This window comes from Hemicordylus capensis, chromosome 13 (genome assembly GCF_027244095.1).
Source record: "Hemicordylus capensis ecotype Gifberg chromosome 13, rHemCap1.1.pri, whole genome shotgun sequence".
Classification (NCBI taxonomy): Eukaryota; Metazoa; Chordata; class Lepidosauria; order Squamata; family Cordylidae; genus Hemicordylus; species Hemicordylus capensis.
The window spans coordinates 1,565,365-1,580,704 of NC_069669.1; the positions used below are offsets into that span (position 1 = coordinate 1,565,365).

The 15,340-nt window shown below is 55.5% G+C and overlaps 1 protein-coding gene across 2 annotated transcripts in view; it reads right to left on the reverse strand.

Moving 5' to 3' along the window:
- The window catches only part of NHERF2 (NHERF family PDZ scaffold protein 2), a 53,464-nt gene extending 39,459 nt beyond the window's left edge, over positions 1-14,005 (reverse strand). For both annotated transcript variants that reach the window (XM_053276114.1, XM_053276112.1), the window contains exons 1-2: positions 13,041-14,005; positions 5,664-5,921 (exon numbers count right to left, since the gene is read on the reverse strand). In XM_053276114.1, coding sequence (XP_053132089.1) covers positions 5,664-5,921; positions 13,041-13,298 — 516 coding nt within the window. In that variant the 5' untranslated portion in view covers positions 13,299-14,005. The remainder of the gene's footprint in view (positions 1-5,663; positions 5,922-13,040) is intronic.
- Between the last annotated feature and the right edge of the window lie 1,335 nt (positions 14,006-15,340).

Genomic DNA, 15,340 nt, shown 5'->3' on the forward strand with positions numbered 1-15,340 from the left:
CAAGTTCTCCTCAACTGATCACCCCATCCTTCGCTGACCTTATAACTCCCCTGAGAGTGTTTAAAACTCACAGCTCCGTCAGCCACGTGGAAAGCCGGCCTGGTCTATTGGGGGCTTCAAGTGCCTAAGAGCTCACTACCGGAAATCCCTACCAGGCAGGGCTCAGAGTTCTCAAATGGCCCTTTAATCCCCACGTTGGTCGACCCGATAATGGAGTTAAAACGCCCTGCAGAGAACTTTATGTTCAGCGCTGCTTACGCTGGCCTGAATGCAGGTTCTGTTCGGTCAGATGTAAAAGCTTAAGGAGGGGATCTGTGGACATAAAGCCACCATGGAGAAGTGGGTGCTCCGTCCAAAGCCCCGGTCCTTGCCCATATCTTCTTCCTAATTGGCTTAAAGCTATTTCATATTCTTAGGAGCCAGTGGAATAGTTCACAAGTCTCTGGCTTATCAGCTAATTCCTGAACTGAGGCCGCTAGATTCTGAAAACCCCACTTCTGTTATCCTGGCAAACAGAAAGAAACAGAATCAAAATCTCAGGTGTTCTAATGCTCGGTCCTTTGCAGTCCAATTGACCAGAGTGTAGGGGAGAAACCTTTGGGACGGTGGCACTTTTGGGGTTCTTTCTGTTGCAAAGCCCTCACGATGTCCTTAAGGTGGGCTCACCCAAGGCCACTTAACACAGGCTAGTTATTTCTTCCGGAGCCAGTTGGCAACTGAGCAAAGAGGCACCTTTTCCGTGGCAATTCTCTTTGCTAAGCAGGCTGGGGTCTATCTTATGTTCCTTTTTTAGACTGCGAGCCCTTTGGGGAGAGGGAGTCATTTTTAGCCATTTTATCTATCTCCTTCCTTCCTTCCTTCCTAGACTGCTTTGGGAAACTTTTGTTGAAAAGCGGTATATAAATATTTGCCATATAATGCTGCACCTGCATTAAATCCGGGCTTCGTGCAAAGCCTCCAGGCCCCAGCAGCGTCAGCTCCGGACTATTCCTCACATGGGAGGCTTGGAGGGATTCTCATTCCGATTCTGGTTAGGAACAAGCCAGGGCTGCTCCTTACGCCTGATCGGAGCCATCCTGACTGAGTCTAGCCAGAGTTCCAAAATCCGCTAGGAGCTGGCTCTTGGGTGGATCTGAACCGGCTCCCCATGACCCCCGGGTTGCACACCTCATCTTCAAGGCGAGCAGCTGGGACTTCCCCCAGTTCCTACTGTTCATGCTTACGGCTGGATGCTAATTTGCAATCGCAGATATGTAGAACCAGGGATGACGATTATTCCAGGGTGTATGGAATAACCCGCAAAGGTGTGTGAGCTTGTGTCTGCACTCTGGATGGCTGCGGACTGTTCTCTCCACGGCTGGAGACAAGCAACTGTTGCTGAAACGGTTTGGAGTTCAAACTGTTCTTGAGAGAAAGCGATTTGGGGGAGTGACCACTCTGCATGGCAGACACGTACACACAGACTCTGGTCAAAGAGAAGCGCCATTTGTCAGGCCGAGTGCCACGGTTAAGCATGCAGCTCTACCTGATGATTGGCCAGCCTGCAGGCAGCACAGCTCTTGGGTGGGGCAGGGGAAGGAGGAGCCATCTGAACTGCTGCTGGGAACCAGAGGTATCTGTGCCTCCTTGGGCGCCCCCCCCCCCCGCTCATTAGGAAGAGCCATTACTGGCAGAAACCCAGGTTGAGGAAGCATCCCCACACCCACGACCAATCTCTCAACCTTCCAGAGGAAACTACCGCCTGCCTCCAGCCAAGGTGGCTTCTGCCAAGGCAAGACCCAGACCTGGTTTCCCCAGCCCCATTCCCACCTCCCCTACAGGCCCCAGAGGGTCAGGTCACACGAGCCTGGAATAGAAGGGAAAGGGCCAAAAATCAGGGGTGCAATTCATCATCATCATCATCCCTTAGGGCAGGGATTCTCAGCGTTGGGTCCCCAGATGTTTTTGGACTTCAACTCCCACAATCCCCAACCAAAGGCCACTGGAGCTGGGGATTATGGGAGTTGAAGTTCAATAACATCTGGGGACCCAACGTTGAGAATCCCTGCCTTAGGACTTCAGGGAGAACACCAGGTCTAGCAACATGGGTTTAAAACGTTGGTTCTTTGGATCCCACAGGCCTGAATGCCTTGCCAAGGGAAACATCCCTTCACATCTCCGAGTCTCTCCCCGAAATCTGTCAGCCAGTGGCTCAGCACCCACCCTTTCTGCTGGGAGCCGGGAGCTCCTCCAGGCCGACCATGCCGTCCACTTATGTCCCGGACCTGGCCCAGCCCATCCTGATGCTAATCTCGTCCCACCTCCTGTTCCTTCCCCTGGCTTTGTGTTTGGCTAAAAATACCACCGCAGAGGATATTTCTGCTGCGGGGTGGATACCTTCCTTCTCAGGAGGGGCTTCCTGCCAACACCCAGACTCAAAAACAACCCGTTGGCTCAAGTTCCCCAGCAAGTCTCTAGGGCAGGAAAGTGGGGGGAGGGGAGAGGGGGTGCTCGGAGATCATCTGCAAGCGCGGCCAGGCACACTCTGAGCCCGCCTGCCTCTCTGCCACCACAACGCCTGCCCCACACTCCACATTCTGCTAACATCTGCAACAAGAAGGCAAAAGAAACCATCGTTTTGCCCATTCGCTGGTGGTGCTTTCAGTCTCCAAAGAAAAGGCCCAGGGCAGAGGCTGAGGGCCTCCGGAGCAATCCCACGGTGCTCCGACAGGAACTGACCCATGCACTCCGGTGGTCAGACAAGGCCCTGCTTCCAGAGGTGCACCTAGGTCACTTTGGAGCCCGGACCTAAAGGCCTTTGGAGGCCCCCCCCCCCCAGCAAAGGACGCATCATCGTGCTCGGCCGGGCAACCATACCAGCCGGGGCAGACTAAAGAGGATTGAGTGGGGTAGGGGCTGTGGAGGCCCTGGATTTCAGCCCAGAGGTCCACGGGTAAGAGCGCCTCTGCCTGCTTCATGTCCCCAGCCATCTGAGATGCCCTGCAGGGCAGGGTCTTTTCGGTGGTGGCCCCACGACTCCGGAATCCCGCCCTCCTGGGAGGCCTGTGGGGTTCCCAGGCTTCAGACAAGAGGTAAAAAGTAATGCTCTTTCAGGGGCAATTCAGGAGCCTACTGGTACCTCCACGAGTCTGTTGCTTCACTGTTCCGCTGCCATTTAGATATATATATATAGATATATAGATATATATATATATATATAGATATATATATATATATATATATATATATATATATATATATTTATTTATTTATTTATTTATTTCTAGAACTTTGCGGTATCCCAGCTGCTATGCTTGGACACAAGTGCTGCTTTGAGCCGGAGGTGCATCCCACTTCCATGGGATGTCCTGGGCCCTAAATGCCAAGGGCTCCTTATTCCTCAACATGCAGAAGCCAAAGGGCCAGACGGACAGCCCTGACAATGGACGGGGTGGGCTTCAGCAGCTGATGTAGCCATGGCTAGCAAAACCCACATGACGCAAAGTGGGGGCGGGAGGGCTGTTGCCAACGTGCTTGTTTGCATAATGTACACAGGTTGTGGAACTCAGCTTTTCTCGGCCCAGAACTTCACTTTTGTAATTCAGGGGTTTTTTGCACACAAACGGTGGCTACAGCCTCGCTCCGCAGTCAATGCCTCGCTCAGAGCAAGCCGCACATTCCGTCCCCCCCTCCACTAAATCTCCTTTCTCGGATTCCTTTGCAATGCATGCAAGGTCAGCAATCCCACCCGCTGCCCCCCCCTTCCAGAAAAGATCACAACCAAGCTAATTAGTGCTGGGAACTGAAAATCCCGTCTAGGCTCTGTGTGTGTGTGTGTGTGTGTGTGTGTGTGTGTGTGTGTGTGTGTGTATAAGCATCTCTCTGTTTCTCTCTCTCTCTCTCTCTCTCAAATAGAGCAGCTGTAATTTAAGCTCCCTAAACCTGACCTGCTGGTGACCTCATCGGAATTTTATTTTATTTTTTAACTACTATTTTTTTCCAGCCCAGCTCCCACCACCACCAGCAGGCCAAGCAGAAGCGGAAACAAATTTGTAAAGGAGGCGACAGGACATGTTCCCAGGGCCCAACTCCACATTGGCCTGATTTTATCAGGACTTCTGGCTTGGGGCAAGAGGAAGGGACTCCTAAAATGATTGGGGCTGTCAGCTGGTTCAGGAGCTCTCTTGTTAAAGCAGCCTTGCAGAGAAGGCCACATACCTTGCTTGCTTTTGCTTCCATTGTATTTGTATTAGCCAGGTGACTTGTTAGTAATCTGTGACGGGGCGGGTGTGTGTGTGTGTGTGTGTGTGTGTGTGTGTGTGTGTGTGTGCACATGCACGCTTTCGGCGAACTCCAGCCTTCAGATAAGCAGACCTTTCCCACATTCTAGAAGGCAGGCAGACACCAGTAGCCATGGCCATCTGCAGCCCAGAGGCCCACTGCCAGAGTCCCAAAGCCCCCAAAGAGATGGGGCGAGGTGTGCAAGGGACTGCGTGGCCGTCGCCGTCATCTGCGACTTTCCACACACACAAAGAGCGCCAGGTGTGCAGAATGCAGGGAGCAGAATAAAGACGACTCGGTCGCGGAACTCAACTTAAGGGAGGGCTGCTGCCAGTACGTGCAGATAGGAACCCCTCCCCGCTGGCAGAGCATGCACTGGGAATTAGTGAAGATCTCGTTCGGCCTTTTGTTCCAGGAGTGCGGAATCTTGGGAGGCCATAAATAGGACTCCCAAGTCCTGACCTCGTTTGCTGCAGAGTCACTAAGGACCACTCCGGCCAAGACCAGATTATCCCCCCACAGAGCAGCACCTGGGCCCAGCGTAGGAACGTGAGAAGCCGCCTTCTACCCAGGCAGACCCCGGGCCTATCTAGCACAGTATGGTCTGCACTGACCGGCAGCAGCTTCTCCAAGGTTGCAGGCTGGGGTCACTACTACTACTACTACTAATAATAATAATAATAACAACAACAATATTTATACATTGCAAAAGTTCCCAAAGTGGTTTACATAGAGAAATAACAAACAAATAAGAGGGTTCCCTGTCCCCAAAGGGCTCACAATCTACAAAGAAACATAAGGTTGACACCAGCAACAGCCACTGGAAGGATGCTGTGACGGGGGTGGAGAGGGACAGTTGCTCTCCCCCTGCTAAATAAAGAGAATCGTCACTTTAAGAAGGTGCCTCTTTGCTCAATTACGACGACGACAACAACAATGACAAATATTTATAGACTGCTCTTCAACAACATTCTCAAAACGGTTTACATAGAAAAATAAATGCGTAAATAATATGGCTCCCTGTCCCCAAAGGGACTATCTAAAAAGAAACATAAGGCAAACACCAGCAAGAGCCACTGGAGGGATGCTGTGTTGGGGATGGAGAGGCCAGTTGCTCTCCCCCTGCTAAATGTAAGAGAACCACCTCTTTGCTCAATTAGCAGGGGACAGCCCCAACCCAATCTGGAGATGCTGCCACCAGGGAGGGAAATTGGGACCTTCTGCCTGCAAGCTGCCAGGTGCTCTTCCCAGAGCAGCCCCATCCTCCAAGGAGAATCTCTTCCAGTGCTCACACATGTAGTCTCCCATTCAACTGCCAACCAGGGCAGATTCTGCTTAGCAAAGGGGACCATTCCTGCTGGCTCCCACAAGCCCAGCCCTCCCCGCCTGCCCCAAAGCCTCACCTTCTTCTCACTCTCGGAGCTGGAGCTGTGCTTGTGCCTCTTGTTCCTGCTGCTCAGCTCCGGCTGGGGTTTCCAGATGTCCCCATTGTCGCTGCTGGGCGGAGGTCTGACAGGTGAAGCGTCAGGGCCCGCCACAATGCCCGTGCGCACCATCTCCTCCGTGCACGTCAGCCGCAGGCTCCGGAGATACTCGTCGGCCTCTTTGTCCACCACCAGCAAGCGGGTCTCGGCTTCCACGGCTTTAATGCGCTGCACAACCTGAGGACAGGCAGGAGGGAGGAGAACACAGGAGACGTCAGGCCACTTCTCCCATCCACAAAAGAGCGAGAAAGCAGATGCTTAACCGCCTACAAGTCAGGGATCCACTGAAAGCCCTACGGCAGGGGTTCTCAAACTTGGCTCCCTGACGCGGCTGGACTACAACCCCCATCATCCCCTGCCATAGTGGCCAAAGCGATTTTTCATGCCAACAACATCTGGGGACCAGTGTTCCCTCTGACAGGTGTTCCCAGATGTTGTTGACTACAACTCCCAAAATTCCCAGCCAAAGGCCACTGTAGCTGGGGATGCTGGGAGTTGTAGTCAACAACATCAGGAAATCCCTGTTAGAGGGAACAGTGCTAGGGACGCCACAGTGGGAACCTTTGCTCCAGAGAAGGGCTGCACAAATCCAGCCCTTTTGGACTATAACGTTCATCATCTTCAGACAGTGGCTAAGAGTCAGGGATGATGGGAGTTGTAGTCAAGCATCTGCTGGAGGGCCGGAGTTGTGCAGCCCTGTTCTCAAGGAAATACTGTTAGCAACTTAGCTATTGGACTTCCTGGGTCTTACATAAAGGTTTTCCCCTTTCTTCAACACTCCTTTTCCTCATCTACATCTCTCTTGTTTTTTCAATAAATTTACTAAAAAACTTCTCTCTGGCAGGACACCCTTGACTCAGTGTGCGGCAGTTGAGAAAAAGGCCAATTCCATGCTAGGGATCATTAGGAAGGGGACTGGAAATAACAATGCTAATATTACAATGCCCTGATACAAATCTATGGTGCAGCCACTTTTGGAGGACTGTGTACAGCTTTGGTCACCGTATCTTCAGAAGGACATTGTTGAACTGGGAAAGGTACAGAAGAGGGCAACCCAGATGATCAGGGGCCTGGAGCACCTTCCTGATGAGGCAAGGCTACAACACCTTGGGGCTTTTTACTTTGGAAAAGAGGCGACTAAGGGGAGACATGATCGAAGTGTATAAAAATTATGCATGGAGTAAAGAGAGTGGAAGGTTGTGAGTTCAAATCCCTGCTGGTACTATTTCGGGCAGCAGCAATATGGGAAGATGCTGAAAGGCATCATCTCATACTGCACAGGAGGGGGCAATGGTCAACCCCTCCTGTATTCTACCCAAGAAAACCACAGGGTTCTGTGGGCACCAGGAGTCAAAATCGACTTGACGGTACACTTTATAAAGAGAGTGGACAGAGAGAAACGTTTCTCCCTCTCTCACAACACTAGAACAGTGTTCCCTCTAACAGGGATTCCCAAACGTTGTTGACTACAACTCCCATATTCCCCAAGCAAAAGCAATTGCAGCTGGGTATTCTGGGGACTGTAGTCAACAACATCTGGGAATCTCTCTTAGAGGGAACACTGCACTAGAACCAAGGGTTGTCCCATGAAACCGAAGGCTGGGAAATTTAGGACCGACAAAAGGAAGTTCTTTTTTCACAGAGCACATAATTTATCTATGGAATTCTCTGCCATGGGATGTGGTGATGGCCACTAGCTTGGATGGCTTAAAAAGGGGCTTGGACAAAATTCATGGGGGACAGGTCTAACAACGCCTACTAGTCTGGTGTCTATAAACCACCTTCAGCTTAAAAGGCAGGATGCCTCTCAATCCCAGTTGCAGGGGAGCCACCGCAGGAGACGAGAGGGCATGGCATCACCTCTTGCCTGTGGGCTCCCCAGAGGCATCTGGTGGGCCACTGTGGGAAACAGGATGCTGGCCTCCTTGGGCCTGATCCATCAGGTCTCTTCTTATGACACAGAGATCTGGGCACAACCTTGAGCTTCCGTGAAATGACCAGGAACTGCACAGGAGATGGACGCCCCACTGCCTTGGGGCTGGCCCTGGGTAAACCCTCCGTGGCGCTCTCGGCCAGAAGGTCTTTCCCGGCATTTTCCCACTCCACTGTCGGAGCCAGAGAGGGAGCACGGTTCAGTCGCCCAGGCGGCAAGAGACAAATGGCCCTCAACACCTCATTGCCTTTTCATTCATCTCCCTGAAGACAAGGTTGCTGCCTCTGGGAATGAGGAATCGCCCCAGCGAGAAGCGCATGGACCGCAGCCACCACTGCTCTCTCCTGGAAACTGCGACGCCTCTGCCCTTTTCATCTCCGTCGGCCTGCAGTCTCAAGAGGCGGCCAGCCGAGAGCCGCCATCTGTAGCTCCCCAAGCGCCAGAAAGGCCACCAGCTGCTCCCTCTCAGCTTCCCTTTCTGGCTTCATCACCCAAAGGACCAGCCCCAGCCTCCTCGTTGGTCCCCTGAGCGGCGGCCACGTCGTGGCGGAGAGACCCCGAATGTATCCAAGGCTCTGCAAAGTACCGGAGCGAAACTCTCGGATGGCCCACTGGCCGAGGTCTCCTGGGTTTCCCAGCTTGGAGGTGCTATTTGGTTATGGACAGGTTTCTGTCCCACAATGCAGCAGCCCAAGGAGGGAGGGAAGTCCTGCTTCGAGCTTGGAGGGCCAAACCCAACCAAAAGGTCTCTCCTCTGGACTTGCTTCGCCCAAGGGGTGAATCCATGCTGAAAAGCAGTCGTGATAAAGAAGTTCCCATCTCCCTTGGCAGGCTTGCCATAAGGCAGCGTTCTTTGTGATCAGGCCCAGGGCTGAGTGGTGGGCCCCATCCACCCGGCTAATTGTTTCTTGGGCCCGACTGATGCTTCCGCCAAAGCTGAACACTCTGCACAGTCCCTCTGGCGCCAGGCAGAGACCACCACGCCCACTGCACAGTGCTAAGAAATGGCATGCATTCATCCGCTCACCCTGCAGTGCCCAGTGCCGGGCAGGGGGGCTCCTTTAAGGGAAATGGAGCCCCCTTTGGAAGGTGGGTCCAGAGCGCTGGAGACGGCAGCCCTCCCCCCAGCTTTCCTCCTAGAGCCCCGTCTCTTTTAAAGGGCCCTCCCAGCAGTGAGAAAAGGACAGGGTGGTGCAGAGGTCAGCACAGTGGGAAATGGCCCCCTTCACGCTGGCCAAAGCAGCCCCCACCTTGAAAAACAGGGAAGACCACTGCTGAAAAGAGTACTGAGATACGCAAACTCTTTGGAACACTGCAAAGCACGAGGATTACTCCACTCTTGCTAATCAGTCCTCAGAAGTTAAAAGGTAAAGTTGTGCCGTCGAGTCGGTGTTGACTCCTGGTGACCACAGAACCCTGTGGTTGTCTTGGGTAGAATACAGGAGGGGTTTCCCATGGCCATCTCCCGCACAGTTTGAGATGATGCCTTTCAGCATCTTCCTATATCGCTGCTGGCCAATATAAGTCTGGGAAACACACCAGCAGGGATTCGAACCGGCAACCTCTTGCTCCCTAGGCAAGTTACTTCCCCACTGCGCCATTAGGTTACAAGCCCCTTAAACAATGCGTTTGGCCACTTGCCTGTTTGTACCATTCATGGCAATAACTGAGGGACGGAGAGAAAAAACCACCCGCCCTCTTTTTCCAGCTCACCAGAATGTCCCTGCCTGGTCGCCTAGAGAGGATTCTTCCTCGCCCCAGGTGACCAGGCAAGGGCTCTTTGGCTGGCCTGCCTGACTCTGCCCAGATTCCAGGGCCAATCTGCTCCAGCTGCTCCCTCCGTGGGAAGTGTGGGCCATCCTGCCGGACTTCCACATGCGCCTGCAAACGCTGTGCCCCCTGGTTGCGGGGAGAGAGCCAAACCAACCCCAAATCGGATTTCCAAACGGCTCATTCCTTCCCACCAGGCTCCCGCCCAACCCAGCCTCAGACGCAGCAAGTTCCAATTACGCAGCCGCAACTGCTGAGCCGGCTCGGTCCCCACGCAGAGCTATTCCAGGTGTTCTGCAAAAAAGGAAAGCCCCCAAAGAAAACAAACGGCACACCAAGAAGAGACATAAACAGAGGCAACGGCGGCGCCAAGAGAAAGGCAGTGCCCAGGATCTCAGAGCAGCGAGGGAGGCAGCAGGGCCAGCTGGGATTTGGCACTCTCAGGCCAGGGAGGGAGGCCACGCAGGGCTAGTCCGCCCTCTCTGGGGCTCTGCTCATCAGCCTCTCGGTGAAGAGCTGCACTCCGGCTGGACGCCACCCAGACTGACTCAACCGGCCCAGCCAACTTGGATTAACTGGGCACCACGTTCAAAACCAGCCTCCTGCAGACACACAGGAACGCAGGAGGGAAATCTGCACGCGCCACACCCATCCTCTCGCTCTCAGATGCACGCACAGGCAACTGGCTACTCTCTCCACACTCAGCCTGCTTGGATAGCTCCAAACTCAGCCTCCAGACCATCCAGGAGCAGTCTACCAGGGTGGCCAAACCAAGGCTCGCCAGCTGTTGCTAGACTACTACAGTTCCCATCATCCCCGGCCACACTGTGGCCACCCCTCTATTTCATTGTCTTCTCCATACACCACTGTTGAGAGCACAGGAAGCTGCCGTTTACTGAGTCAGACCCTTGGGCCATCAAACTCAGTGTTGTCTACCCAGACTGGTAGCGGCTTCTCCAAGGTTTCATGTAGGAATCTCTCTCCACCCTGCCAGGGAGGGAACTGGGAACCTTCGGCATGCAAGCAGGCAGATGTGCTCTCCCCAGAGCGGCCCCATCCCCTGAGGGGAAGCTCTTCCAGTATATGAATATCTTACAGTATCTTACATATACCTTACGGTGCTCACACATGTAATCAAATGCAACCAGGGTGGAGCCTGCTTAGCAAAGGGGAGAATTCTCAAGACCAGCTCTCCTTTCAAGTACTAGGAGCAAGCCTTACACCTCTTGCAGCCATTCATCCAGTGCTCGGGGTGCAGCAAAGTTCAACCTCACCAGCTGGCAGCACAAACCGCTTTTGGTAAGAAAATTTCTCCCCCTGCCCACTCCTCAATCACCTCACCTGCCCAGACCCTTCGGATCCCTGATTCCGGCTGCACAGGGCCCCTGCCGAGATGCACGCCCTTTGCGAAATAAACATCCCGGCGGGGTTGCTTGGGGTGGCTCTGAAGCACAACGGTCCGGCGTCCGCGCTCTGGGCACGCCCAAGCCTTGCCTGTCTGAGAGCGGCACCAGAGAGAGCAAAGCCCTCCATCTTGGCCAGGACCCACAGGCCAAGGGGGGCCGATCCCCTCTGCTGCCTCCAGAGCCACAGACCGCGAGGCACCCAGCTTGGCAGCCGCAGCCCATCCATCACACAGAGGGGAAGACATTTGGCCAGGCTGCTGCTGGCCCCACAGATTCATCCGCTGGCGATGGGGCAGCGAAGAGAGAAGGGGGTGCCTAGGATGTGGGCCTGGAAGGGGGCAGCAGCACTGGGCCCGGCTCAGGTCCTGCTCTTGACCCACAACCTTTGACGGTGGGCACCTAGGACATCGGACATGCACATCTAAATGTGTTTCTGGGAAGCGAGACTCCTGCCTGCAACCCTGGAGAAGCCGCTGCCCGTCTGTGAAGACAATACTCTGCCAGATGGGCCAGGGTCTCACTCAGTAGACGGCAGCTTCCTACGTTCCTAATCCCTGGCATCTCCGTGGATCTGGCTGGGAAAGACCCATGCAGGGCTGCTGCCAATCAGAACAGAAAATACTGGCCTAGATGGACTAGGGGCCACATTCCCGGTCACAGGGATTCCCAGATGTTGTTGACTACCACTCCCAGAATCCACAGCTGCAATGGCCAAAGGCGTATGGGAACTGTAGTCAACAACATCTGGGAATCCCCATGACAGGGAATATGGAACAGGAATCTAACTCAGTAGGAGACAGCTTCAGATGTTCCTGTGTGTCAATATACATCCACGAGCAGCAGATAACGAGAATTGGTGAGGACCAGCTTGGCTGAAGCTCCCACCAAGCGTACCCTCCTCCGGAGCAATCCCTGCCAACGAAACAGCCCGAATCGTGTCACGCTGGCATCACTGACCGATGCAAAACTCCAGACAGAACTCTGCTCTCTCAGAGGGGCACCAATGTGCTCCCTCCTGGTCAGAGCAAAGCAGCCTCTCAGACCCCACACCAGAGACTTCCAGAGGTCCATTTTGCTGGGCACAAAGAGGGACACTAAGTCCTGTGTCCCGAGCCCCAGAGCGGGCACCACAGATGGGTAGCTCGGCCCCTATGACCTACCGGCAGGCAGGCACACGCTGGCAGACTGCTCTGTCTGGCAGCCAGAAAGCAAAAGGTGCGTGTGGCGGGGAGGGTCCCAGCAATCCTGGCAGGGTGCTTTGCCCCTTCTCCTCTCTAGGGCACTGTCCAGCAATTTCGGCCATCAGAAACTAAGAGCAACTGCCTGGAGCAGTGACGAAGGGCCCGCCTCCCCGCTGACAGAGAGGGGGTCTCTTGCCTCTGCGCCCAGGCCCCACCTAGCTGCCCTGGAAGACAGCAGCTGATGATGATGGCCAGGGCTTCTCAGCCTTGGGTCCCAGCTGCTGTTGGACTACAACTCCCAAGGGCCTTTGCTCTTTGTGGCTGGGAAGGTTGGGATTGTAGGCCAACCACCGCTGGGGACTCCCGCTTGGGAAGCCCTGGCAGAAAGCGATCTCCAGCTGGCCAAGAGTGGACCACATTTCTCAGCAGAAGCAGAGGTGCACCCCTAGGTCATTTGGGAGCCTGGACCTAAAGGCCTTTGGAGCCCACCCCCTTGCGAATGAAGCATCACCACACTACCTGGGGCAGACTAAAGAGGATTTGGGGGGGCCCAGAGGTTGCGGAGGCCCCGGACTTCGGAGATGAAGTCCCAGGGTCAGAGCAGCTCTGAAGGGCCTGGTTGGGTCTGGCCCACCACTGCCCCATTTCCAGATGCCTCTAGGAAGAGGTGAAACTAGGGGGAAGGGGGCCATGTTTGTCCCTCTCCCTGGTACCCCTTGGGAGATCATGAAGAAAATAGGCAGCTGGGGGGCCGCGCTCTTGGAACCCATCTGCTCAATTCTAGCTACACCTGGGAACACCCCGCTTGGGGACCGCTCTCCTCATCCCTTGTCCCAGATTCTGGCTCTCAGAGACAGACTGCTTTAGGGCATGGAGGCTTCACTGCATGCGTTCTCGTTCACAGCCAACAGCTTCTCCACCCCCGGTAGCATCCCCGGCAACCTGCCTCCAGCCAGCTGCCCCCCCCCCGGCGGTAGACTGCCCCTGCGCGCGGAGGCTCGCCCACCTGGTGGTGCGTCTCCTTCTCCACGTTGACGCCGTTGACTTCGACGACGCGGTCCCCGGCGCGCAGCCCGGCGGCTTCGGCCGGCGAGTCGGGCTCGACTTTGCGGATGAACTGGCCGCTCTTGCCCTTCTCGCCGTGCAGGTGGAAGCCGTAGCCGTTGTCGCCCTTCAGCATGTGGCAGAGCCGCGGCTGCTGCTGCTGCTGCTGCTGCCGCCGGGCCGCTGGGGGGGCCGCCGCCGCCTCCTGCTCCTTGGCCATGGCGGGCGGGCGGGCGGGCGAGGGGGCCCGGGCCGGCGGCTGCGGCTGCTGCTGCGCGCGGGGCGCTGCTTCGTTCCGTCGGCGACCGAGCTGGGGAGAGGCGGCGGCCCTCAGGCAGCGCACCGCGAAGGGAGCAGCGGTGGGGGCGGCGAGGCTGGCCAGCCCCGCGGGGCCATCCTCGGGCGGCTGCGCTGCGCCTCTCCTGCCCGGACGGCGCCGCTGCTGCTGCTGCTGCTGCTGCTGCGGGGGGCGCCTCGCTTGCCTGCCTGCCTGCCTGCCTCCGCAGCTGCAGCGCCGCCTCCTCCTCCTCCGACGGGCGGACGACGGCGCCCCCCGAGCGCTCGCAGGCCAAAGGCTGCTGCTGCTGCTGCGTCTCCCTCGCCCGGCTGCGAGCAGGAAGCTTCCAGAGATCCCCGCCCGGAGGCGGCGGCGGCGGGGGGCTGGGCTGGTCCTGAGCCTCCCCCTCGGCCGGCCTGCCTGCCTGCCTCCCTCCTCCGGGAGCGTCGTCGAAGGCCAGCTGCTGCTGGGCAGCCAGGAAGGAGCCTGCCGCCGCCGCCGCCGGGACCGCGCAGCGCTGCGGCCAAGCAGCAGCCTCAGCCCCGCGACCTCTTTCTCCACGAGCGCGCGAAGGAGCGCGAAGGCAGCAGTAGCCGAGAGGATCGCAGAGGGCCTCTGGCCGCGCGCAGATGGAATGGCTGGTGGAGAAGGGCGCGTGGTTGCCCGGACAGGGCTTCAGCCCCCGGCGCGCACGTTGTCGCCTGGGGAGCCCAGAGCTCGAGGGTGGGAGATGGCGCGGGGAGGGGGGCTCGCGGCCTTCACCGGGCTGGCTGTACCCGCCTGGCTGTGTCTACTCAGAAGTCAGGCCCATCGAGCGGCGCTGCAGCTGGAGGCGCCACTACGCGCACCTGGAGACCGTGAGGCTGACTTCTGAGTAATCATGCCTAGGGTTGTGTTGCTGCTGCAGGTGCGCTCTGGAAGCCGGATTGGGGCCGGCCTGCACACTGGTGCGAAGGAGGGAGAATGACCTACCCAAGACCTGCTTGGTCGGTTTGCTGCATCCCGGCGTTTGCTGCCGGTTGACCAGACAGGTTATCGACATCCGCTTTGTTTTCAAAACTCCAATCCTGTTGTCAGTAACCTTTTTTCAAAATATATCTTCTGTTTTATCTTGGGAACACTTTCACAACTTAACAGCAGGAGAGGGTGGAGTGGGGGGAAACCCTCCCGTTTTGCCACTGGTGGGGGACACTGAATGTTGTGGCAAATAGAATGTCTCCAGCAAACTCACAGAACCGGAGAGAAACCAGTTCCATCCCAAATGCCGTGTTTGTTACTAGGACAGTCAAGAAACTGCGCACCGGAAAGATGGTTCCAGAAGCCTGCTCTTTCACAAAAGGTCTCCATCCATCCCCCTTCCTTGCCAAAGGGCAGACATTTGCATAACTTGAGTGTCTTTACCCCGCCTAGAGCTGTACATATCAGGCGGTATAAAAATATTATAAATAAAGTGCAGACAAAAACATGTTCCACACAAATTAAATCGCCTTCTACTAAACAAAGGAAGTAAAGTGTGCCGTCAAGTCAATTTCAGCTCCTGGCGCCCACAGAGCCCTGTGGTTGTCTTTGGTAGAATACAGGAGGGGTTTGCCATGGCCTCCTCCCACGCAGTATGAGATCATGCCTTTCAGCATCTTCCTATATCGCTGCTGCCCAATATAGCTACCAGTGGGGATTCAAACCAGCAACCTTCTGCTTGTTAGTCAAGCATTTCCCTGCTGCACCACTTCAGGTGGTAAACAGAGGAAATTATAACACAAAAAACTTTTAATCATGCCAAGTGCTCCTGAGAACAGATTCATTTACCCATCTAATGTATTTGAAAATGCACACGGCTTGCGCAACCCTCCTGCAATGAGAAAATACAGCTGTTTTTTGGCGACGCACATGCAACGTTGTAGGGCTAAAATGCTAGGATCAAACCTGAAAGAAGGCATTGGGAATGTGAACGACACCTTGCTGTCAGCACCGGGACTGTGATGTCG